Raw genomic sequence first — 27599 nt, 5'->3', positions numbered from 1 at the left:
CACCAGGATGCCTCTGACCCACCAGGATGGTTCTGACCCATCGTCTTCTTTGGCACCAACAGAGGAAACGGACTGAATTGGTTCAAAAGTTAGTTTTAATTTAGGCATCATCAGAGAAGAAACACTTTTCATATTGGCCCATCATTCAAAAATATTTTGTGATTGAAAATTTCAATCTAGACTCTCTCACTCTTTCTTCATAACTGTCAATCATAAGTCAGGTCTGAAGTCAAAGAAACTTCCAAATCCAACCATGATGTTGAGAGTTTAGTAATGCCCAACAAACTAAGAACATGACATGTCATGGGGACAAAATATCAAACAACAAATCAAAGAAAATAATCCACACCAGTGCATACTGCCGATAACAACACTCCATGATTGTTTGGCCATGAACTAAAGGGGAAGGTAATGGAACACCATGAATATGAGCATCTTCATTTCATGACCACAAAACCTAAGAATGTTTTTGCAAAACTTAAGGAAAATAAACCCTCGACAGTCCCTTTAGGCACGCCATCGTCATACTTTCAAAAATAATAATGGTTAAGAAAGAGCGTTATTTCTAATATCAAAAGATAATATATATTAAATAAAATAAAGAGAAATGCATCCTGACTGTGAAGTAAAAATGTGACGCATTTAATAATAGTCAGGGTGCATTCTCTTTATTTTCCAGCAGAGGGCACACTTGAACAGCACACACATCCTGAACATCCAGACCTGTAATTCTCATGCTAGAACAATCCTTTGGCCACCCAAACCTTTAAATCATGGGGAACTGTCAATAATCAGGTTTGAACAACTGTGTAATATCGACAATCGTGTAATACCAGTCTAACTGATTCAATCGTGTAATACCAGTCTAACTGATTCTCCAGAATCTAGTGCCAGTCCAGGCCACATACCTCTGCATTTATATAGCCATATTATTCCACCATGCACCTCAAATAACCACTATAATCAAAGAAAGATTTCCTTAGTTTCCTTAGCTAATCAACCCTCTCTTTGACCCTTCTCGGAATGTGTGTCAGTAACAAAAATGCCTTCTAAGCCTGTTAAAAAAAAGAAATTATCAAATCATTTGAAATATTGACACTTTTTAACACTGCTGACAAAGATCGAAACCGTGAATATGAACACTTCCAATTGAGGCTGAAGTAATAGATAAAGGCCTGCCAATAATCATTGTAATGTGCAAATGTTCTACATAAAACTGATTAGGTGTGAAATGAGAAATGTCATTGCAGATAGGGTACTCAGGAAAAGTAAATGGTTTAAGCAAAATCAGCAGGTGATTCTCAGGCCCAGCAGCACACAGTAAGGCAACTGAACATCTATGCCCATCTGCTCGTCTAAAAGCTTTCACAAAACACTACTGAGCCAGGAGTTCAACCTTCTTATGCTCAAAAATCAATTAACGATTGCTGTTTGATAGGTGTTTTGGCAGTTTCCTCCACAGGTAATTCAAGAGAAGGTCTTTAAGGGCAGCTTTGTCCAATTTGTGAGGAGTTTCAGACAAGAGCCACTGGAGTGTGTGAAGCGAGACTCCTCGCTTGTCAGCAAAGACCCTAAAATAGTCTTTCAGTTATGTCTGCAGAGGCTATTGAGTCGACACATGTAACTTACAGGTAGACTTAGAAATTAACTTCTTTAAGGCTGACATTTTTTTTCCTTTTTCTTTCTACCACAGTAACAACAACACTAGTAACTAAGCACCATGCACGCTTTCCTGACGAGCGAAAGTTAAAAAGTTCAGAAGCCCTCAGGATGCTGAGGAGACAGGCTGAGGAGACAGGCTGAGGAGACAGGCTGAGGAGACAGGCTGAGGAGACAGGCTGAGGAGACAGGCTGAGGAGACAGGCGACGGAGGGGAAAGGAGCGAGAGAAAGCTTGAGGCCGAGCGTAGCAGCTGCTCCCCAGTCTGAGGTCAGGAGGACAGAGGAAAGGTGTGGGAGGAGTTTGCGAGGAGCCATTGCTGTTGCGGGCCGAGGATGTGGTGTTAACGTGAATAGCCCTGAAATTGCCCCCCCCCTCCCTGGTTGGACGTTCTCCGTGCCTCTGGGCTGAGCAGCAGGGGGTCTCACACGCGGAAGCTCTCTCCCTTGCCGTCGATGTGGCGCAGGCGTAGGTAGACGTCCGTGCCGATGCCCTGCATGGACTGGATGGACAGGGAGCCGCCCAGGTACTCTGCGTACGCCCTGGAGGTGGGCAGGCCGAAGCCAAACCTGCAGAGAGAGGGAGCACCAGCGTGAGGAAGACCAGAGACCAGAGACTCAGAACACAGGCTGACGGCACAGAGGAAGACCAGAGAGACACAGAACACACGCTGACGGCGCAGAGGAAGACCAGAGAACAGAGAGACACAGAACACACGCTGACGGCACAGAGGAAGACCAGAGACCAGAGAGACACAGAACACAGGCTGACGGCACAGAGGAAGACCAGAGACCAGAGAGACACAGAACACAGGCTGACGGCACAGAGGAAGACCAGAGACCAGAGAGACACGGAACACACGCTGACGGCACAGAGGAAGACCAGAGAACAGAGAGACACAGAACACACGCTGACGGCGCAGAGGAAGACCAGAGAACAGAGAGACACAGAACACACGCTGACGGCGCAGAGGAAGACCAGAGAGACACAGAACACAGGCTGACGGCACAGAGGAAGACCAGAGAGACACAGAACACAGGCTGACGGCACAGAGGAAGACCAGAGAGACACAGAACACACGCTGACGGCACAGAGGAAGACCCGACGCTGGCGAGCCAGGATCCCCAGCCAGGACCGGGGACATAACCAGTGAAGGGAAGTGTGTGCCGTTGTTACCGTTACACTTTGGTCATTAAGCAGAAGCTTTCATCCAAAGCAACCTTTTGTTTTCTGAGCTAGAGTTGGGGTTAGGTACTGTGCTCAAGGGCAATGATTGTCAGTGGCCTGGCCTGGTCTTGAACCAGCAACCTTTTCGGCCACTGGTCGGAATCTCTGACTGACTGGGCTACCAAGCGCATGTTGTTCCTTTTGTTAGTAAACAGTGACCAACTGACAGGAAGCAGACAATAAGCAGGATTACTTTCACTTTTACTTAAAGGAAGCTGACTTCAGACTGAAGTTGTCCTCAAAATGACTTCCACCACATCATGTCAGTTATCTGTGTAACTGTACGGACAGGTTCATACACGTCAACAACTCTGTGTGATGTAACGCCCTGTTGTGGCCATCGTTTAAATACTTCCCTGACACAATCGGTCCCGAACATCAGTGGCTTTCAGCGAATCAGCTTTCACGTATCAAGTTGAATGAGGGTCAACACAAAGGTCAGGTACCGCACAGATGAGGAGACAGAACTGGCCCCCGGGCCTCTTACCCATGCATGGGGCCAGACTGGGGCCCGCTGTTGGTGATGGTGTTGAAGAGGTTGCTCATGCGGGGGTCCTGGGTGCTCTCCTCGGCCGTGCTGAAGTGGTAGTCCATCACCTTCTCCAGGATCCTGTGGGGAATGCCCCCGCCACGGTCCGAGATCCTGACCAACGGGAATGACCAGATGAGTTATACCAGCGGGAATGACCAAATGAGTTATACCAGCGGGATTGACCAGATGAGTTATACCAGCGGGAATGACCAGATGAGTTATACCAGCGGGATTGACCAGATGAGTTATACCAGCGGGAATGACCAGATGAGTTATACCAGCGGGAATGACCAGATGAGTTATACCAGCGGGAATGACCAGATGAGTTATACCAGCGGGAATGACCAGATGAGTCATACCAGCGGGACAGGGTGCAGGACAGGACAGGACAGGACAAGGACATAACAATGCGAATGCCATACAAAATACTGTTCAAATAAAAAAATGACCAATAACAAGAAAGGCACAATGCAAATGACGCAATATATACAGAACAGTGTGGTGAGCGTATTCACAGTGTGTGTGCGGAGTGTGGTGTGGTAGAGGAGCGCTGTTTTATATGTGTGTGCGTTGCGTTTGCCGTTTAGATATGTGGACCAATCAGAGGTCGTGTGCAGGTGGTGCAAAGGGATAAGGGTCACTGGGGGAGGGGGGGCTCGTTAATGAGGCTGATGACCATGGGCACGGTCCAGATGCAGCGCAGTCTCCTGCCAGAGGGGAGTGGTTCAGAGAGACCGTGACCGGGATGGGAGGAGTCAGATGAGGTTGACGGTACGTTCAGGAAGATGAACATATCATCAACGTACTGTCATACGAGCATGAACACAGACGACGGGCTGACCAGGGGGATGGGAGGTCCGGGTCAGGGGGCAAAAACAACAGACATACTGACCAAACCAGGGCTGAAACTATGGACCTCTTTAAGAGAGATCTCAAGATGTACCTTTGCAGTCTGGCCTACAATCACTAGCCAGGACCCAGGGACACAGAGAGGCAGCCTGGGACCCGCCTGCTTGTATATCCTCTGTATACATTGGTGTATATCCTGTTATGCACTGTGTGTATATTTAGATGTGTATACAGATGCTGGTTGCCCTGAAACAGGCACGTTCCGTTTTAATATCTGTTGCTTTTATGACTGTGTGCTACTAACCCTGTTCTGCCTCCCCTCTCCCTAGTGCCTCTCCTCTCCCTCCTATCTTCTAACCAGGTCCAGTGGATGCCCCACTGTCACCCGCAGACCACCCTGAGTCCGATAGAGACCCCTGTATCTGCTGTGGATGTCCAGTACAGCCACTAACCCTGTCCTCCTCCCTAGTGTCTCTCCCTCTTATACTCTAAACAGGTCCTGTGGACCCCCTGTCTCCTGCAGGCCACCCTGTACAGGTCCCAGAGAACCTGCTCCTGGAAAGGCCCCCTGCCTCCTCGTGACTACTGTAGCTCCTTCCCACTCTGTGACGTCAGCTGTCCCTATCCAGCCAGCCCCGCCCCTTTCTACCCTTGGTTCTCTGCTTTCTGTTTCCCCACCTCTGCCTTGCGGCATTCTCTATGAGCCTGTTCTGCTAGGTGCTTACTGTGCTTTGTTATATGATTCACTCAAATATCATATTAGAGACTACAGGGATAGCTAACACATAATGGCCGACCATGTAGGCAACTTCTCTGTAACTATGTGTGCACTCTTTGTGTGTTAGTCATGTCTCTCTTCTGAAGTATCTAGCCCATGTTGACTGCTCTGTATATGTTCTTAACCAATAGTCAAACATTTTCCAGGAGCTTGCTCGGTCGTCTGGTTGAGAGGGGTCAGGGAAGAATCTTCACAGCTCACTTATCTGTGTAACTGTACATATCTCCCTCATCCTCTCTCCCTCATCCTCTCTCCCTCATCCTCTCTCCCTCATCCCCTCTCCCTCATCCTCTCTCCCTCATCCTCTCTCCCTCATCCCCTCTCCCTCATCCTCTCTCCCCCATCCTCTCTCCCTCATCCTCTCTCCCCCATCTTCTCTCCCTCATCCTCTCTCCCTCATCCTCTCTCCCTCATCCTCTCTCCCTCATCCTCTCTCCCCCATCCTCTCTCCCCCATCCTCTCTTCCTCATCCTCTCTCCCCCATCCTCTCTCCCTCATCCTCTCTCCCTCATCCTCTCTCCCTCATCCTCTCTCCCTCATCCTCTCTCCCTCATCCTCTCTCCCCCATCCTCTCTTCCTCATCCTCTCTCCCTCATCCTCTCTCCCTCATCCTCTCTCCCTCATCCTCTCTCCCCCATCCTCTCTCCCCCATCCTCTCTCCCCCATCCTCTCTCCCTCATCCTCTCTCCCTCATCCTCTCTCCCTCATCCTCTCTCCCCCATCCTCTCTCCCTCATCCTCTCTCCCTCATCCTCTCTCCCTCATCCTCTCTCCCTCATCCTCTCCCCCCCATCCTCTCTCAAAAGCTCTTATCTACTCCCCTCCTGTATGTTTGCCTCGTTCAAACACAAACGGCACTTAATACACTGAGCAGTTGGTCGCCGGTCAAACATTTCCGCCTCTGTAAATCTCTGTTAACGTAAATGTAAACAGACATTTCCATTAGGTTGAGCGTTAGTACGCTCGCCTGCTGACTGGGTTTTCACCGTGGGCTCCTGGGCCGCTGTTCCCATGGCAACCGCTCTGGGCTGCATAAACCTTCTCCCTGACAAAACAGCCCCTGATGATAAAGGGTCCAGTTTCCTATTCAACCTGTTGAGCACATGGTCTGAGGCTAAGACCACTCTCATCTCCACCCCCCACCCCACCCCGAGACCACTCTCACCCCCACCCCGAGACCACTCTCACCCCCACCCCGAGACCACTCTCATCTCCACCCCCCACCCCCACCCCCACCCCGAGACCACTCTCATCTCCACCCCCCACCCCCACCCCCACCCCGAGACCACTCTCATCTCCACCCCCCACCTCCACCCCGAGACCACTCTCATCTCCACCCCCCACCCCCACCCCCACCCCGAGACCACTCTCATCTCCACCCCCCACCTCCACCCCGAGACCACTCTCATCTCCACCCCCCCACCCCCACCCCGAGACCACTCTCACCTCCACCCCCCACCCCCACCCCGAGACCACTCTCATCTCCACCCCCCACCCCCACCCCGAGACCACTCTCATCTCCACCCCCCACCCCCACCCCGAGACCACTCTCACCTCCACCCCCCACCCCCACCCCCACCCCGAGACCACTCTCACCTCCACCCCCCACCCCACCCCCACCCCCACCCCGAGACCACTCTCATCTCCCCCCCCCACCCCCACCCCCACCCCGAGACCACTCTCATCTCCACCCCCCACCCCCACCCCCACCCCGAGACCACTCTCATCTCCACCCCCCACCCCCACCCCCACCCCGAGACCACTCTCATCTCCACCCCCCCACCCCCACCCCGAGACCACTCTCATCTCCACCCCCCCACCCCACCCCGAGACCACTCTCATCTCCACCCCCACCCCCACCCCCACCCCCACCCCGAGACCACTCTCATCTCCACCCCCCCACCCCACCCCCACCCCCACCCCGAGACCACTCTCACCTCCACCCCCCACCCCCACCCCACCCCGAGACCACTCTCATCTCCACCCCCCACCCCCACCCCGAGACCACTCTCACCTCCACCCCCCACCCCCACCCCACCCCGAGACCACTCTCATCTCCACCCCCCACCCCCACCCCGAGACCACTCTCATCTCCACCCCCCACCCCCACCCCCCACCCCACCCCGAGACCACTCTCATCTCCACCCCCCACCCCCACCCCACCCCGAGACCACTCTCACCTCCACCCCCCACCCCCACCCCCACCCCACCCCGAGACCACTCTCATCTCCACCCCCACCCCCACCCCCACCCCGAGACCACTCTCATCTCCCCCCCCACCCCCACCCCGAGACCACTCTCATCTCCACCCCCACCCCCACCCCGAGACCACTCTCATCTCCCCCCCCACCCCACCCCCACCCCCACCCCGAGACCACTCTCATCTCCCCCCCCACCCCCACCCCGAGACCACTCTCATCTCCACCCCCACCCCGAGACCACTCTCATCTCCACCCCCCACCCCACCCCCACCCCGAGACCACTCTCATCCCCACCCCCCCACCCCCACCCCGAGACCACTCTCATCTCTTTTAGCGCATTCGTCAAATAACATTGTATCAGTGGGATAGTTGGCCACGTACCTGATGACAAAGTCTGTGTCATTGTTGGCAATTGTGACCACCACATCGGGCACGTTGTAAGGGGTGTCCAGGTGGCTCTCCATGGTGGCCCTGTGGGGAGACGCAGGTAGAGGTGAGGCTGGTAAAAGTTTCCCTTTTTAGGCAACAAAACGTCAACAATGCAACCAGGATAATTAACAGGGATCAGTGGCGGCTCGTGACGCAGCGCTGTTCTGGGAAGGGCAAACCTGACTGACTAGGCGACTGTCTCGCTCACAGTGACATCTGAGACTGGACTTCAAGAATAGCAACAGTTTTACTCTTTATCCATACTCAACAAAATGGCCGAGTTCAATCTTATTGTAAATGGGCAAAGAGAAAGACACACACCCACACACACGCAAGCGCGCACACACTAATGAGGCAGAGCGCTACACTAAGTCAACAGTTGAGCAGTAGAATAACAATACATGTTTAATGAGCGGAGAGAGGAGGACCCACTGGGGCTTCAGCCGTTCCAATACCTTCTAGACTCGGGGCCTCAATACCTTCTAGACTCAGGGCCGCAATACCTTCTAGACTCGGGGCCTCAATACCTTCTAGACTCAGGGCCTCAATACCTTCTAGACTCAGGCCTCAATACCTTCTAGACTCAGGGCCTCAATACCTTCTAGACTCGGGGCCCTGCGCCTGCTGCTGATGCCATTTTATTTATATATTTATCACAGCCTCACACAAAGTTTGCTTCAAGGTAGATGCAGCAGTTCAACTGGGATTGGGAATGGGATTCACTTCTCCAGTCACTTTGATGTTCTTGAGATGAGTGGGTGTGAGCTAAGAAGGGCTGAGGGACAGATGTTTGGGTGACGGGCGACTGGCCAGACTCTTGGTCACAGACACGGAGGGAACGCATGACACAAACGCTCTCACAGTTGGGACTGATTCCTATGAATTATAAGAGTGAACGCTGCTGTATTTTGGCTGAGAACACAGTGTTCCCAACTGGAGGACAAAGACAGCGGGCTCTGGACCAGCACTGCCAGATCACAGCAGCCATGATGAGAAAGGACAGTGTTCCCTCAGCTCATACGCCTCGTCTACAAACTCATATAAACACGTCTGGGTTTGCAAAGCTGTTACGCTCTTTAAGTTGAAAAGTCTTTCTCCGGCCAGTCATTCAGAGGCTGAACCAGTGCTTATTAGCAGCTGAAGACACACATGTTTAGACTGTACAGATGTGAAATGTTGAATAAATGTTGTTGTTGCCCTTTTAGCAAAAGCCCTCAACAGATTAATTTTGCCCCTCAAAAATGAACGAGATTGACATTTCTTGATAAACCAAAGCTCTGATCACGACTGCTTTGTTTGGGTTTCGGTTTCTCTTCCCATGTGTGCGTCAAGTGAAGTAGGAACACACCATCTACCTGAGGAGGCCAGAGTTCCAGCGCGTCACCGTACTGGTGGGCCCACAAGTTACAACAACAACCTCTAACCTACTTCCTGGTGAGTCTACTAGTACTCCCGAGTCAAAGACCCAACACGGAGTGGGGAATAAGAGGAAAGGACCGATCCGGCTGGCATTACCTCCTGTATCACATTATCGTGCCCTGAAATTCAATATTGTGTAATCTTTATGGTTTCCAGGCATTACATAAGAACAGAGCAAGTACCCTCCAGAACATACAATCATCGGCAACAGTCTCTTTGCATGTCAAGTCAAGTGAAGCAAACTAGCAGTTGTTGTGACCTCCTCTACATTCCTTCCCAGGCCACGGTTACGTAACGTCGCTATGAAAGAGGAACTGTTTCTGCTGGCCTGGCTATGTTGACAGTAACTCTGGTGATCAACTGACACACAGGTGAGAGAGGCCAGGCCTCACCTAAATATGGGACAGGTGGAACAGCGTTGGTCGGACATTATCATCTGAGATTCAAGCACAACGCTTAACCCACTCTGCTCTTAACCAGCTCTGCTCTTAACCCGCTCTGCTCTTAACCCACTCTGCTCTTAACCCGCTCTGCTCTTAACCCACTCTGCTCTTAACCCACTCTGCTCTTAACCCACTCTGCTCTTAACCCGCTCTGCTCTTAACCCGCTCTGCTCTTAACCCACTCTTAACCCGCTCTGCTCTTAACCCACTCTTAACCCACTCTGCTCTTAACCCGCTCTGCTCTTAACCCGCTCTGCTCTTAACCCACTCTTAACCCGCTCTGCTCTTAACCCACTCTTAACCCACTCTGCTCTTAACCCGCTCTGCTCTTAACCCACTCTTAACCCGCTCTGCTCTTAACCCACTCTTAACCCGCTCTGCTCTTAACCCACTCTTAACCCACTCTGCTCTTAACCCACTCTGCTCTTAACCCGCTCTGCTCTTAACCCACTCTTAATCCACTCTGCTCTTAACCCACTCTGCTCTTAACCCACTCTGCTCTTAACCCACTCTGCTCTTAACCCACTCTGCTCTTAACCCACTCTTAACCTGCTCTTAACCCACTCTGCTCTTAACCCACTCTTAACCCGCTCTGCTCTTAACCCACTCTTAACCCACTCTGCTCTTAACCCGCTCTGCTCTTAACCCACTCTTAACCCGCTCTGCTCTTAACCCACTCTGCTCTTAACCCACTCTGCTCTTAACCCACTCTGCTCTTAACCCGCTCTGCTTTTAACCCGCTCTGCTCTTAACCCACTCTGCTCTTAACCCACTCTGCTCTTAACCCACTCTGCTCTTAACCCTCTCTGCTCTTAACCCACTCTGCTCTTAACCCACTCTGCTCTTAACCCACTCTGCTCTTAACCCACTCTGCTCTTAACCCACTCTGCTCTTAACCCACTCTGCTCTTAACCCACTCTGCTCTTAACCCACTCTGCTCTTAACCCGCTCTGCTCTTAACCCGCTCTGCTCTTAACCCGCTCTGCTCTTAACCCTCTCTGCTCTTAACCCGCTCTGCTCTTAACCCTCTCTGCTCTTAACCCTCTCTGCTCTTAACCCGCTCTGCTCTTAACCCGCTCTGCTCTTAACCCTCTCTGCTCTTAACCCTCTCTGCTCTTAACCCACTCTGCTCTTAACCCACTCTGCTCTTAACCCTCTCTGCTCTTAACCCGCTCTTAACCCACTCTGCTCTTAACCCTCTCTGCTCTTAACCCTCTCTGCTCTTAACCCGCTCTGCTCTTAACCCTCTCTGCTCTTAACCCTCTCTGCTCTTAACCCTCTCTGCTCTTAACCCGCTCTGCTCTTAACCCTCTCTGCTCTTAACCCTCTCTGCTCTTAACCCACTCTGCTCTTAACCCACTCTGCTCTTAACCCTCTCTGCTCTTAACCCGCTCTTAACCCACTCTGCTCTTAACCCTCTCTGCTCTTAACCCGCTCTGCTCTTAACCCACTCTGCTCTTAACCCTCTCTGCTCTTAACCCGCTCTTAACCCACTCTGCTCTTAACCCTCTCTGCTCTTAACCCGCTCTGCTCTTAACCCACTCTGCTCTTAACCCACTCTGCTCTTAACCCACTCTGCTCTTAACCCACTCTGCTCTTAACCCGCTCTGCTCTTAACCCACTCTGCTCTTAACCCGCTCTGCTCTTAACCCACTCTGCTCTTAACCCGCTCTGCTCTTAACCCACTCTGCTCTTAACCCGCTCTGCTCTTAACCCGCTCTGCTCTTAACCCACTCTGCTCTTAACCCACTCTGCTCTTAACCCACTCTTAACCCGCTCTGCTCTTAACCCGCTCTGCTCTTAACCTGCTCTGCTCTTAACCCGCTCTGCTCTTAACCCACTCTGCTCTTAACCCGCTCTGCTCTTAACCCACTCTGCTCTTAACCCGCTCTGCTCTTAACCCACTCTTAACCCGCTCTGCTCTTAACCCACTCTGCTCTTAACCCGCTCTGCTCTTAACCCACTCTTAACCCACTCTGCTCTTAACCCACTCTTAACCCACTCTGCTCTTAACCCACTCTGCTCTTAACCCACTCTTAACCCACTCTGCTCTTAACCCACTCTGCTCTTAACCCACTCTTAACCCGCTCTGCTCTTAACCCACTCTGCTCTTAACCCGCTCTGCTCTTAACCCACTCTTAACCCACTCTGCTCTTAACCCACTCTTAACCCACTCTGCTCTTAACCCACTCTGCTCTTAACCCACTCTGCTCTTAACCCACTCTTAACCCACTCTGCTCTTAACCCACTCTTAACCCACTCTGCTCTTAACCCACTCTGCTCTTAACCCGCTCTGCTCTTAACCCACTCTTAACCCACTCTGCTCTTAACCCACTCTTAACCCGCTCTGCTCTTAACCCACTCTGCTCTTAACCCGCTCTGCTCTTAACCCACTCTGCTCTTAACCCACTCTGCTCTTAACCCACTCTTAACCCACTCTGCTCTTAACCCACTCTGCTCTTAACCCACTCTTAACCCACTCTGCTCTTAACCCGCTCTGCTCTTAACCCACTCTGCTCTTAACCCGCTCTGCTCTTAACCCACTCTGCTCTTAACCCACTCTGCTCTTAACCCGCTCTGCTCTTAACCCACTCTGCTCTTAACCCGCTCTGCTCTTAACCCGCTCTGCTCTTAACCCGCTCTGCTCTTAACCCACTCTGCTCTTAACCCACTCTGCTCTTAACCCACTCTGCTCTTAACCCACTCTGCTCTTAACCCACTCTGCTCTTAACCCACTCTGCTCTTAACCCACTCTGCTCTTAACCCACTCTGCTCTTAACCCACTCTGCTCTTAACCCGCTCTGCTCTTAACCCACTCTGCTCTTAACCCGCTCTGCTCTTAACCCACTCTGCTCTTAACCCACTCTGCTCTTAACCCACTCTGCTCTTAACCCACTCTGCTCTTAACCCACTCTGCTCTTAACCCACTCTGCTCTTAACCCACTCTGCTCTTAACCCGCTCTGCTCTTAACCCACTCTGCTCTTAACCCGCTCTGCTCTTAACCCACTCTGCTCTTAACCCACTCTGCTCTTAACCCACTCTGCTCTTAACCCGCTCTGCTCTTAACCCACTCTGCTCTTAACCCACTCTGCTCTTAACCCACTCTGCTCTTAACCCACTCTGCTCTTAACCCACTCTGCTCTTAACCCACTCTGCTCTTAACCCACTCTGCTCTTAACCCGCTCTGCTCTTAACCCGCTCTGCTCTTAACCCGCTCTGCTCTTAACCCGCTCTGCTCTTAACCCGCTCTGCTCTTAACCCTCTCTGCTCTTAACCCGCTCTGCTCTTAACCCGCTCTGCTCTTAACCCACTCTGCTCTTAACCCACTCTGCTCTTAACCCACTCTGCTCTTAACCCGCTCTGCTCTTAACCCGCTCTGCTCTTAACCTGCTCTTAACCCGCTCTGCTCTTAACCCACTCTGCTCTTAACCCACTCTGCTCTTAACCCGCTCTGCTCTTAACCTGCTCTTAACCCGCTCTGCTCTTAACCCACTCTGCTCTTAACCTGCTCTTAACCCACTCTGCTCTTAACCTGCTCTTAACCCACTCTGCTCTTAACCCACTCTGCTCTTAACCCACTCTGCTCTTAACCCACTCTGCTCTTAACCCGCTCTGCTCTTAACCCACTCTGCTCTTAACCCACTCTGCTCTTAACCCACTCTGCTCTTAACCCACTCTGCTCTTAACCCGCTCTGCTCTTAACCCACTCTGCTCTTAACCCACTCTGCTCTTAACCCACTCTGCTCTTAACCCGCTCTGCTCTTAACCCACTCTGCTCTTAACCCACTCTGCTCTTAACCCACTCTGCTCTTAACCCACTCTGCTCTTAACCCACTCTGCTCTTAACCCACTCTGGACTTCATTAACGGGAGTGCAGAGCGTTTCCTTAATGCTTGTAATCCCCGGGGCTGGCGGCGTCCTGGGCTGTGACAGCAGCAGTACCTCATGGCGTTCTTGAGCAGCTCAGGCAGGATGTAGTCCAGGGGGAGGGGGATGAAGGGGAACCGGGCCGCCACGTGGCCGTTGATCCTCACCCGGGGGGAGTTACCGTACTGGTGCTCACACAGGCGTCTGGGGAACACATGGAGGGAGCCGGGAACAAAGGAACATCATGCAGATAAGCTTGTTTTTTTTCCTAAGCTATAGGGCTCATCTGTGGAGCGTTTCAGTTCAGTCACAGTTCCCTCCATGCAGGAGACCTGCAACATCACACCTGCCCTCCATGCAGGAGACCTGCAACATCACACCTGTTGTTGGAAATTGTGTGAAATTGGGGATGAACACTTAACTAGCAAAGAAAATAAGCTGGGGTGTGAATAATGTGCACAAATTCAATCTCCATGCATAATAACCATTCTGGGCTCCAACCACAGGCTCTGGGATCACAGGGGCTAACTGGAGAAAGAAGACACAGCCCTGCTGACTCAGCTCCTGGCCTCTCTGGCTCTAAAATCAGCATTAGCGCCTTTGTTCTGAGGCAGCCAAAACCCAGTGGCTGGAAGGGTGAGAGAGAGAGAGAGAGAGAGAGAGAGAGAGGGAGAGAGAGAGAGAGAGAGGGAGAGAGAGGGGGAGAGAGGGTGTGTGGATGTGTGTGAGAGGTGAGAGGGCCTCAAGTGAGAGAGCAGCTGCACATTCCTAGATAGAATGAAGTGGGACAACAAGTGTAAATAGATGGTGGTTCTACTGTACGTGTGTGTTTGGGTCAAGGTTATAATAGTTTTGCTTTTGTCATTAGTTTTTATTTTTATATCGTTTTAAATTTTTGTTTTCAATTTCACTTTAGTTTTGATTAGTTTTAAAGCAGGTTTGCTAGTTTAGTTTAGTTTTTATTTTTTGAAAATGCTTAGTTTTAGTTTAGTTTTTATTAGTTTCAGTATTAGTTTTAGTTTTTTTTTCTTCTGCGCTAGCCTGGTGAGACCATCCTGATCTCCTGAGCTCACGTTGTTTCACTCCGTGTGAAACAAACCATCTGGAGCACGTCAGGTTACTCCTGCGCAGGGACACAGCTAAAGAACATGGAGGATAGATTTCATATCCCCCCAAAATATTAGGCTTATGTATGAAATGAAAAAGACTAAAACTAAGGACATTTTCTCAATAATGTTAGTTTATTTTAGTTAGTTTTGTAAACACACAATACAGTTTTAGTTAGTTATCGTTTTTTTGTAAAGTCTAGTTTTTATTTTTATTTCAGTTAACTAAAATGTTTTTTCACACCTAGTTTTAGTTTTTTAGTTAGTTTTCGTTAACTATAATAACCTTGGTTTGGGTTCACATTCTAGAGGTGGACATTGAGCTCACACACTTGATTATGACTTTGAACTTGTCTGAGGACCCTGGCGCATGCAAGTGGATACGGTGACATCAGCCTACATAGTAGCCCAGATCTTTGCAAAAGAACTGTCTGTATTACAGCCATATTAAGAACATGTTTTATTTCTCATTATGTGCCTCACGCTAGAATGCCATAGCTTTGAAGCTTGTCGATTTCCTGATGAAAAAACAGGAAGTGGCGAAGTTCTCACCAAGTTATTTGATAGGTCTTCTCTGTTGCTATGCTGGTCTGACTTGTGGAAGTTTGAGGAAAAAAAACATGTTTTTCTTTGTTTTCTAAACAGGACAGAACATTGTGCTGCGTGAGCACACTTCCTGAGGAACAGGCCACAGAAAGGCTCTTGAGATGGTACAATAGGATTACATATTCCTTTAGGATTACATATTCCTTTAGATTACATATTCCTTTAGGATTACATATTCCTTTTTTATCTATACAAACAGAAGTGTAACTTCATTTGCATCAGTGAAAAGACAGAACAGAAGACATGCCCATCTGCTCACACATTGTCTCTTTGTTTTAGTACGTTCTTTGCCAATTATTTTCTTAATAGTTCATATTAAAATGATGCTGGTTACCAAAACCAGTCTGTATGCAATTTATGTTTTTCCTAGTAGGCTGAGTAAAGAAGTCCATACTGCCATAGAAATTCCAACAGCACATTAATAAACATTGCAGTAAGCGTACCAGAATTAGACAAAAGATAACTAGCTTTCCCTGGCCAGATATAAATAAAGGCCACCTGGGAATAAAAAGTACTAATGAAAGTCATGTACCGCACCAAAGGGACCTTTGCTACGCTTCATATCACTTGTTCATTACAGATAAGTGGGAACAAAGTTCCAGAGACGTTATTGAGGCTGCTGCTGTCAACAGCTTATCACCCAGACTGGCAGACTGGGTCCGTGAAGACAGCGAGTCCACCGGGGGTTAAAACAACACTAACACAGTGTAGTGTAGTTACTGTACAACCAATGAAAAGCTAAACAACACTCACCTTGCAAAGTCAACCCACTTCTCAATAATCTTTTTGGGGGAGAGTCGTCGGCAGACAATACCAACAAAATCAGTCTGCAAGGAGAAGGAAAAAGGTTGGTGAGGACATTTTGAAAATCCTACGCTCTGACGAAGGCTGATTGCCGAAACGCGTTAGCGTCTCTTTGTATGAAGTGAGCCAAGGATAAAGTGAGTATTTTGTCCTTGAAGTTAATAACTGAGATGTGCTACAATTGCAATGTTTGCAAGCTTTTTCAATCATATTATGAGTTTGGTTTAATCACTCTAACTTGAAGAGCTATTTTGTTGAAGCGCAACCTCTTTTTATCTCAAGTAATGTACAGAAGCTGGTTGCCCTGAAAAAGGCTTGTTCTGTTCTGACATCTGTGTTGCTTCAATGGCTCAGCGTGCTACTAACCGTTTTCTGCCTCCCCTAGTGCCTATCTCTCTCTCTCCCTCCTATCCTCTAACCAGGTCCAGTGGATGCCCCACTGTCGCCCGCAGACCACCCCGAGTCTGAGAGATACCCCCGTGTCAGCTGTGGATGTCGTAGTATTTAGTTAACACACACACACATGTACACACAGACACACATCAGTCCACATCCGGCTTAGGCCTGGACCTGATGCTCTGAGCCTTTCTTGCCCTGAAAATGTAATTTAATGTAATTTATTGCTCTATAAATGTTCTTAGCCGTTAGACAAATATATTCCAGGAGCTTGCTCCAGGTTGCCTGTTTTAATATCTGTGTTGCTTTTATGGCTGTGTGCTACTAACCTTGTTTTGCCTTCCCTCTCCCTAGTGCCTCTCTCTCTCCCTCCTATCTTCTAACCAGGTCCAGTGGATGCCCCACTGTCACCAGCAGACCTCCCCGAGTCCGATAGATACCCCACTTCCGGCTTTAGGCCTGGGCCATAGCAAACACACACCAGTATTTGCCATGTCTCTCCTATGATGCTTTTTTAGCCTCTCTTTCTCTGAATGTAATTTAATGTAATGTATTGCTTTATAAATGTTCTTAGCCGGTAGACAAACATACTCCAGGAGCTTGCTCGATCGCCTTGTTGAGAGGGGTCAGGGAAGAATTTTTTACAGCTCACTTATCTGACCCCCGGGTGATACTGTTTTTTTGCTTCCCTCTGGAATATGTAGGGGTGGGTCGTATGCCCACCTCCCTTGTTCTCTGTAAAACGCATTGTGTTGCCTCTGGGTATGAAATGCGCTATCCAAATAAAGCTTTGATTGATTGATTTTTGTAATGACATTTTGAAAATGTCATGTGTAATGTGTAAAGTGTTGTGTATTGGCGTTCAAATCTGCAAGGTTGGCAATCTAATAATCTTAATTCAGTTTCCAGGAAGACAGTGAACCATCGCTGGAGATGATCTACAGCATCATAATAGTTACAGTAAAGTACTGTTGGGTAAAACTCCAACCAAACACTTCAACACTGGCCCGATCTGACTTCCTGAGTCAGACTACCAAAGTGCCTGATCACCCTGGCGACGGGGAGCATGTTTATATATAGGCCCTATAACTGGGTCATACAAAGGAGGCCCACTTGGGTGCCCTCACCAGTAGCCTGCAGACAGGGCTGGCAGGAACGCTGCGTTGGGCTGGGTTACATGCAGGGAGCGTTTCAGGACCTGATCCAAATAAGTCATGAGGCTGTCAGCCGTTCAAACACAGGGCTTTGAGGAGCGCACATGTTCCTCTCTCAACACTGGGCAGAGGAACGTTCAAACACAGGGCTTTGAGGAGCGCACATGTTCTTCTCTCAACACTGGGCAGAGGGACGTTCAAACACAGGGCTTTGAGGAGCGCACATGTTCTTCTCTCAACACTGGGCAGAGCAACGTTCAAACACAGGGCTTTGAGGAGCGCACATGTTCTTCTCTCAACACTGGGCAGAGGAACGTTCAAACACAGGGCTTTGAGGAGCGCTCATGTTCTTCTCTCAACACTGGGCAGAGGAACGTGAGGAAGGAACGCACGTAAACAGACCCTCTGTGGAGGAGTTACAGGTCTCATCACGTGTGTAAAACCAACTGGAAACTGATATTGGGGGAAAATACTGGAAGAATATTATTTTGTAATGTATCCATAAGCGTGTCCCAAACATCTACACTAGAAGGCTAGAGGGACTGCTCTACCCTGGACTACCCTAGAGGGACTGCTCTACCCTGGACTACCCTAGAGGGACTGCTCTACCCTGGACTACCCTAGAGGAACGCTCTACCCTGGACTACCCTAGAGGGACTGCTCTACCCTGGACTACCCTAGTCCCTGACTGCTCTACCCTGGACTACCCTAGAGGGACTGCTCTTCCCTGGACTACCCTAGAGGGACTGCTCTACCCTGGACTACCCTAGAGGGACTGCTCTACCCTGGACTACCCTAGTCCCTGACTGCTCTACCCTGGACTACCCTGGAGGGACTGCTCTACCCTGGACTACCCTAGAGGGACTGCTCTACCCTAGAGGGACTGCTCTACCCTGGACTACCCTAGAGGGACTGCTCTACCCTAGAGGGACTGCTCTACCCTGGACTACCCTAGTCCCTGACTGCTCTACCCTGGACTACCCTAGAGGGACTGCTCTACCCTGGACTACCCTAGAGGGACTGCTCTACCCTGGACTACCCTAGAGGGACTGCTCTACCCTAGAGGGACTGCTCTACCCTGGACTACCCTAGAGGGACTGCTCTACCCTGGACTACCCTAGAGGGACTGCTCTACCCTAGAGGGACTGCTCTACCCTGGACTACCCTAGAGGGACTGCTCTACCCTGGACTACCCTAGAGGGACTGCTCTACCCTAGAGGGACTGCTCTACCCTGGACTACCCTAGAGGGACTGCTCTACCCTGGACTACCCTAGAGGGACTGCTCTACCCTAGAGGGACTGCTCTACCCTGGACTACCCTGGAGGGACTGCTCTACCCTGGACTACCCTGGAGGGACTGCTCTACCCTGGAGGGACTGCTCTACCCTGGACTACCCTAGAGGGACTGCTCTACCCTGGACTACCCTAGTCCCTGACTGCTCTACCCTGGACTACCCTAGAGGGACTGCTCTACCCTGGACTACCCTAGTCCCTGACTGCTCTACCCTGGACTACCCTAGAGGAACTGCTCTACCCTGGACTACCCTAGAGGGACGCTCTACCCTGGACTACCCTAGAGGAACTGCTCTACCCTAGAGGGACTGCTTCTCTTGGTAGCATTTATTCTGTAAAAAAAAACAAGTGAAGTGCCAAACGCACGTTGTCCTCGTGAAGAGACAGGTGATGTGTGGCTAACATCCTGATCCCCAGGCGTGACGTGAGGGTGGTGTCCAGGAAGTTACGCACCAGGGCCTCATCCTGGAACACACAACACACACTCTCATTACACTGTTAACACACTCAGCTAAAATTACATCCATCCCAACACCCATCCCAAAATTGCTTTCATAAAAGCTATTGTTTGAATTGCATTACTAATCAATTCAACATGATCTTCATGGCCTCAAGATGCATAACCAGTCAAACGGGTATGATTATAAACATGCCACAGCGTTTTGTTTGATCAATGGATTCATTTCTCTCTTCAAGCGTTAGGATGTTAGCATCTTGACAGCTGCCCAGCCCATATGATGCAAATAGGTCAGTAAAATAATGAAAAAGGCATGAAGCCGTGAGTGAAGCGTTGTTGTGCGTTACCTGGACATGTCTGCGACATTCCCTGAAGCCCTCGGCGAGGAGGGTGACCACGTCTTTGTGGTCATCTAGGAGCTGCTGGACCAGCTTACTGTAGCGCGCCTCCGTCTCCTGGTCCTTGATCTGCCAAAGACAACAAGAACAATCAAACTACACTTCAGAGAACTGTTGAACATGAAACTAGGGCTGCAAAATTCCAGGAATATTCACAAACTTCCCGTGGGAATTAACAGGAACTTATGGGAATCAACAGGAATTAACTGGAAAACTGAATTTATTCCCCTTAGTTCCCATAAATTTCCCATTAGGAATATTCCCGGAATTTTGCAACCCTAGATGAGACTATTGCTCAATAGCTATTAGCTAACTGCTGAGTTGAGTGAAAATGACAAGCCTGTCATCCTGTTTACAGAAAGACGAGATCTGCAACATCCCTTGAAACATGGGTGTCAAAATACAGCATTGCAGGGTTTTGCTGGTTCAAGTAGAATTATGTAAATATAGAATTGACATATTCCAGGCATATCTAAAGTAACTTTTATTGGAGGCTGACCACTATTAACAGACAAAGTCAATGGCACACAGTCCATATTTAGAACAGGGAATTGTTTCCTCAAAGAAATGTAGACAGGTAGATTAGCCGAGTCTGGGGGGCTAGCATGCAACAGACACCAGACATGCCTGTTCCCTCAGGGGTCATGGACTTGAACTTGGCCTGCCTATCCGCCTTCCTTAGAGTGTGTGTGCGTGTGTGTGTGTGTGTGTGTGCGTGCGTGCGTGCGCGTGCGTGCGTGTGCGCGTGTGTGTGCGTGTGTGTGTGTGCGTGCGTGCGTAACTCACCGCTGGGAAGTCGCTCAACATGTGGTAGGCTCGAATGTAGAGCTCGTGCTGCAAGAGAGAGGGGGAGGAGTTATGATCCCCTCAGTGGACTGGTTCAGAGGAGGAGGCGTGTGTGTGGCCAGCCCCCCCCTCCTTCCCACATGGGCCTACATGTGCCATGGCCCCCTTTCCAGGAAAGCCAGGAGGGTGCATCTTAATCTTATCCTTATTCCTCACATTCTTCACAAAGAGCTGCAAAACATCTCAGTCCTCAAGCCTGACTAGTTCTATCTCTTGGTTATACTGAATGAACACAAGATCTTATGACCGCATTAACATTGCAACCTCCATACGTGGTTGGTTCTATTCGTTTGGAATAGATTCTACCAACATTTAGACCAACACTTATTAGCAGTTAGCTGTCTGAGAGACTACAGTATATCCATTTATTTTTAGAAAATATGAAAAACATGTGCTCCATTCTTCTAGGGCAGCCAGATGCCATTTCTTGAGCACAAGACTACGCCAATGTTGTAAAGGAGAATCTAGGTAAAAGGTCATCCCCTGCCATGACAAAAGCATTAAGACCCTTAGTACGTTGTTGACGAACCTTTGGCAGTGGTTAGATTAGTGATTAGTTTATTGGAGTCCACCTGTGGTAAATGCAATTAATTGCACATGATTTGGAAAGGCACACACCCGTCTACTGTACTACATGAAAAGTAGTAATAACCCACAGTTAACAGTGCATGTAAGAGCCTAAACCAGCCATGAAGACGAGGACATTGTCAGTAGACCTCAGACATCTGTGAAAGGGGGCAGCATTGATGGTCCTGAAGAACACAGTCTCCATCATTGTGAAATGGAAGAAGTTTGGAACCACGAGGAACCTTCCTAGAGCTGACCGCCTGGCCAGACTGAGCACTCAGGGGAGAAGGGCCTTGGTCAGGGAGGTGAACAGGAACCCGATGGTCACTCTGACAGAGCTCCAGCGTTCCTCTGTGGAGATGGGAGAACCTTACAGAAGGACCACCAATCAGGCCTTTATGGTGGAGTGGCCAGACGGAAGCCTCTCCTCAGTAAAAGGCTCATGACAGCCTGCTTGAGTTTGACAAAACTCTCCCTCTCTCTCTCTTAGACTCTCAGACCATGAGAAACAAGATTCTCTGGTCTGATGAAACCAAGTATGAACTCTTTGGCCTGAATGCCAAGCGTGATGTCTGGAGGAAACCAGGCCCCACTCATCACCTGGCCAGTACCATCCCTACAGGGAAGCATGGTGGTATCATCACCTGGCCAGTACCATCCCTACAGGGAAGCATGGTGGTATCATCACCTGGCCAGTACCATCCCTACAGGGAAGCATGGTGGTATCATCACCTGGCCAGTACCATCCCTACAGGGAAGCATGGTGGTATCATCACCTGGTTAATACCATCCCTACAGGGAAGCATGGTGGTATCATCACCTGGTTAATACCATCCCTACAGGGAAGCATGGTGGTATCATCACCTGGCCAGTACCATCCCTACAGGGAAGCATGGTGGTGGCAGCATCTTGATGTGGGGATGTTTTTCAGCAGCAGGAACTGGGAGACTAGTCAGGATCGAGGGAAAGATGAATGGAGCAAAGTACAGAGATCCTTGATGAAAACCTGCTCCAGAGCGCTCAGGACCTCAGACTGGAATGAAGGTTTACCTTCCAACAGGACAACAACCTGAAGCACACAGCCAAGACAACAAAGGAGTGGCTTGGGGACAAGTCTGTGAGTGTCCTTGAGTGGCCCAGCCAGAGCCCAGACTTGAACCTGATTGAACACCTCTGGAGAGATCTGATAATGTCTGTGCAGCAACGCTCCCCATCCAACCTGATAGAGCTTGAGAGGATCTGCAGAGAAGAATGGGAGAAAGACCCCAAATACAGGTGTGCCAAGCTTGTAGCATCATACCCAAGAATACTTGAGGCTGTAATCACTGCCAAAGGTGCCTCAACAAAAGTACTGAGTAAAGGGTGTGAATACCTATGTACATGTGATATTTCCGTTTTTTAATTTATAAGACATTTGCAAAAAAAATTGACAAAACTTTTTTTCACTTTGTCATTATGGGGTATTGTGTGTAGATTGATGAGAGAGAAAAAAGAATGAAATCCATTTTGGAATAAGGCTGTAACATAACAAAACGTGGAGTGAAGAGGTGAGAGAAGTTTCTAGATGCACTGTATGCTGAACTCATAAACGCATTCCACAAACCATAAATGCGCTGTGACTAATTAATAAAGAAAAACCTTTTGAAGCTACAGATGCGCCCTCAATTCAACCCTACAGAAGAGCAGAGTTCATACTGGGAATGGAAAACAACTCCCAAGGGCTATAAAACTCCATTAATAGTGCAAATCATTGATTGATTTTATTTATTTTTAAGACAGGGCCAAGGTAGAGTAGACATTTACCCTATCGAATAGGGAGAGATGCACTGTACAAGGTTATAGCTAGACAGCTAATTTCCACCCGCAGTCCCTGGGCAAATAAATATACAGTCTTAAAATAATGGGGCAAATAGTACACAGTGGGAAAGTTACATACATGCTGTAGAAGGAATACAAAAAAGTTATGTAGCAAAGATTTCACTCATTCCTATACCCACATCCCAATCTCCCCATACCCTTTCTCAAACCCTAGGTACAGCCCCCATACATATGTGCCACACACACACACACACACACACACACACACACACACACACACACACACTTGACTGCAGGTGCGACTACAGGTGCGCGCAGCTTTGCTGAGCGAGTATCCACTGCTTTGCGAGGTGAGAGAAGCTATGAAAGCTTGTTGTGAGTTCTGTTGGAAGGCTGTTCCACTGTTTTATGGCCGTGAAGATGAAGGATGATTGACCGAAAGCAGTCTTACATTGTGGGATTCTGCACGCCCTCTGCGTTGTTGACCTAGTGGCTCGAGTCATTGACTCAGAGCTGAGTGTTACAAACTTTCTCAGGGGGGGAGGAGCAGCATTATGGATGATTTTAAACATAAGACAGACATTTGAGTACATGATCAGATTTTCAAAGTTTAGCATATTATATTTGCAAAGGATATTACAGTGGTGATAGTATCATGATTTCTTGTCATGTATTTTGAGGGCATTTTTATATAGTGACTCAAGAGGTCTTTGTGTTGTTTTGCCTGCCTGAGACCAGCTTGACATACAATAAGAGAGGTGAGACATTTGCAACATGTGGAAACAAATGTAATGTTTTGTACAGGATGACACCGGGGTAATGCAAAACTATGCAGTCAGTAAATTTCAACAGTGAATTTGACTAATGATTTGTGAATCTTCTAGCCTTGGGTTTATGAACACTAACATTCAGGCTAAAATTCTTGTTGACTGAATTTAGACCAGAGCTTTAGTACTCAAGATAAACTTGTAATTTGATGGATGATTTCACTGAACTGATTACAATACTTCTGTCAGAGAAAGAGGAGTCTTGGTTTGGAAAATAAATAGAGAAGAATCAACTGGTTCTTGTTGGAAGCTAAAAGATGCAGCTAAACCATGCTTACAAGACTGTTGCGTAACAAATGCATTCTCAATGTATGGTTTGATGTCAGTCTTTTGTCCACGGTAGCAGTCAGCAGACAAGCGTGGGAATACAGCGCCAAACTCAGGACACCCGTGGACGCCATGACACATGGGACGAAACATGACGCCAATTGCTACGGCACCTGCGCAAATTGACATTGTTCGGCACGCAAATCTGAATTGTTAGGGCAGGCTCACTAGCTATGAACAGACGGGATTGCTGCTAGGCTAGCCACTGAGAGGATGTTGCCATGGAACAGGGTAATTTAACTAACGTTAACGAGTGCTGGCTAGCTTATTCTAGCTAGCTAAGTTAGCTAACGCTGTGCTTGTCTGAAAAGCAGCACCTGCCAGTTGAACTGATTCAAAGGAAGGCTTGAGAGAGACAGCATGTTGAAGATGGGCTAGCTAGGGAGGAGACACACTGCTGTCTACATACAGAAAGAGAAAGTGAAAGAGTGTGAAAGACAGAAAGAAAGAGCATAGAAAGAGAAAGAGAAAGAGACTTGGAGAAGATGAGCACAAAGGAGGTGTGGCTGTGTGTGTTTGGTATACAGAGCCATCAGCTCTGAGAGAGACTCACCACTTGCAGAATGGTGGGGTTACAGCCGATGATGAAAGGCAAGCTGCGGAAGCCCTTGATTCGGTGGGCAATGCGCACTGGCAGCTCCTTGTGAAGGTACTTGGCACTGCTCTGTAGTCACACACACACACACACACACACACACACACACACACACACACACACACACACAGGAATGGGGAGACAAAAACCACAGCTAACTAGATAAACTGGAAAACGAGCAAAGACTGCCCATTTGATAATAAATTCCCATGAGTTTGGCTTTGACATCCGCTGCATATAAATTAACTATCAGCATAAAGAGGTTGACTGAATGTAGGTTAATCTTACCTTAATTGATCATTATTCAAACAATCTATGCATAACATTCTAGATTAATCAAAATGATATTTCTGGTGATAAAACAGTGTTTTATATGAACATATGAAATATGATATCTGAGAAAGAACAATAAGGGAAAACTGTAAATCCCTATCACACAAACAGCCCAGTCTAAACAGAACAGAGCAATAAAGACAAGACTTATCTCTCGAAGGGAGATCATCAGGGCAGCTTACAAATACCATCCTGGTGACGTGAAGTCATTCTAAATAACCACTACTTAGAGAGAAGTACTAGTGTGGCGAGTTACCAGGACGTGGTGTCCGTCGGGAGACTTCCCAGCATACAGCAGGGTGGCTGGGGTCAGTCTGACCGAGGCCTGGGAAGAACACAGAGACAGAGGTCAACTTAGAAGGGAGCGTTCAAGATCTTGGGTAGATTGGTAGAGTGATGTGTACAAGACATTTCTGATGTGGCATGTTTGTTTTGGAGGTCTTTGCCCCCAATTCTGTGAGATTATCTGAATGACAAAGACATTGAAAGGTCCTCGGTTAGGCCTACCTTTACTGTGATAACAATTTACAACAGTATAGTATTATGGCATTAACATAGATCTGTATTAGCGCAACTGCAAAAGAACCATACTTTATGGAATTTGCCACTGAGGGAGCACAGAAGCCCCTGAGCCACACTAATGAGCATGCAGTCCCAACTAGTTCAATCACAGAACTCAATGGACGAAAGAAATATGGAGTGAGTTATGTTGAAAATATGGAGTGAGTTACGTTGCATGGACAGTGGATACATGTCACAGTGGTGTCCAGAGAATGAGGATAACATAGCCTATATAGATACGAGGTCTGACACATAAATCCATAGGCTATGGTGTACTTATTACAAAGCATGTTTTTCTCTGCTGTTTCATGCATGGACTGGACTGGATGAAAGGTTAGGACTGCATAACCATTTAAAGTAGTACAGCAATGTAAGAGGCTGACCTGGTCACAAAAAAAGCCTAGTAAAATAGTCTCTAGAGAGCAATGCCTTGAGTGTGTAGTTTATTCCCCACTTATACCATTTACAATCTAACCCAGCTCACAATACTCCCTGGTGGGTGCACAGGTCAAGCTGACCTTGCAGTAACCCTGTAGTGGGCGCTAATGGCATCTAGTACTGAACACAATGCATTTCGGTAGTCTGTCATCTTGGTCAATGAGCTTTGCTGTGTGGTGGAAACCTGAAATAGGCTAAGGTTAGCTAGATAAGGTTAGCTAGATGAACCACCAATACGTGTGGCGTGGATTGGAGCATGTCAAACACCAGACTGGCCAACATTGAATGTGTTAGTAGCTAAGCTACGGTGGCTTTGTGGCTACGCGTTTTCTGTTTTGGTCGGGCTGATAACTAACGTTGACGTTAGCAACAGCTGGAGCTAGCGAGTCCCAGCTAGAACCCAGCTAGAACCCAGCTAGAACCAGTTCCCAAGGTTTGGTCTGTGCAGTACCGTGAGCTAGCCGAGCTAACTGGGACCAGACTGGGACCATGCTTAAGAGAGCAGTCTCACCTTCTCGGCCGAAGCATCGATTGCAGACTGGTTGTAAAACGACGAGACCGTCTTGGACCTCTCCCGGGCCAGCTCCGTCACGGTGTACCCCTGCTGCATGGACGACGTGGAGCGGAATCTCCTCCGGTCTGGGGCCACGCTAGGGTGGACTGTGTTCAGGGTGGGGGTCAGCAACAGCCTGCTCACCCTGGGGCTGGCCAGAGACAGAGGACCCAGCATCTCCAGCGCTGTCCCCACTCTCCGGCGCATCCTGGAGATAGTTGTTTATGAACAGAAGGGCCCTGTTTTAAATTCAATCAACCACCACAGGCCATGGGGAGACACCCTGTCCGTACACAAAGGCACGTATTCCGAATACAATAATATGTGAATACAGGGTGGCTTTATACAGATAGACCAGTCTGATGCGGGGGTTGTCACAAGACGCGTCGGTCTGACCAATCACAGCGAGGAAAGGCGGAGATAATGAGCTGACCACGCCCCCCAGCTTACTGTACGTGCACTGCGGATGCGCACGAAACAACTGTCCGAGGACATAATGTTCTTTTCTTTGGGAAATGGTTTTGGGCAGCCTAAATAAAGCATTGAAAATGCATGCTGTTTGTTAATGTTGACTTTTTGTTATTGGTGTTTCATGTCATGTCTCATACAGCAGTACACCCGTAGAAGATGGGTGGCAAGAGGCCTAACGTTTCAAAAAAGGATGGCAAGTTATATGCTTGTCAGTAGGCCATGTTGAGTTGTCAGTAGGCCTGTTGAGTTGTCAGTAGGCCATGTTGAGAGTTGTCAGTAGGCCTGTTGAGTTGTCAGTAGGCCATGTTGAGTTGTCAGTAGGCCTGTTGAGAGGTGTCAGTAGGCCTGTTGAGAGGTGTCAGTAGGCCATGTTAAGAGATGTCAGTAGGTCATGTTGAGTTGTCAGTAGGTCATGTTGAGAGTTGTCAGTAGGCCATGTTGAGTTGTCAGTAGGCCATGTTGAGAGTTGTCAGTAGGCCATGTTGAGAGTTGTCAGTAGGCCATGTTGAGAGTTGTCAGTAGGTCCGTTGAGAGTTGTCAGTAGGCCATGTTGAGAGATGTCAGTAGGCCATGTTGAGTTGTCAGTAGGTCCGTTGAGTTGTCAGTAGGCCAGGTTGAGAGTTTGTCAGTAGGTCCGTTGAGATG

General features: G+C 48.8%; 1 protein-coding gene across 1 annotated transcript; it reads right to left on the bottom strand.

Moving 5' to 3' along the window:
- Nucleotides 1-62: 62 nt before the first annotated feature.
- Nucleotides 63-26763, bottom strand: bckdk (branched chain ketoacid dehydrogenase kinase). The gene is made up of 11 exons (XM_084449991.1): nt 26442-26763; nt 25188-25256; nt 24557-24667; nt 20405-20452; nt 19568-19687; nt 19130-19228; nt 15870-15943; nt 13480-13608; nt 7627-7716; nt 3374-3529; nt 63-2228 (listed from the first exon to the last, which is right to left on the bottom strand). The coding sequence occupies exons 1-11, from the start codon at nt 26688-26690 to the stop codon at nt 2084-2086; spliced, it is 1290 nt and encodes a 429-aa protein (XP_084306117.1). The 5' UTR covers nt 26691-26763; the 3' UTR covers nt 63-2083.
- Nucleotides 26764-27599: the final 836 nt, after the last annotated feature.

Source organism: Borostomias antarcticus, assembly GCF_949987555.1.
Source record: "Borostomias antarcticus genome assembly, chromosome: 15".
Classification (NCBI taxonomy): Eukaryota; Metazoa; Chordata; class Actinopteri; order Stomiiformes; family Stomiidae; genus Borostomias; species Borostomias antarcticus.
Note: the sequence above shows the minus strand (reverse complement) of the source record. Positions and strands in the feature narration are given on the sequence as shown.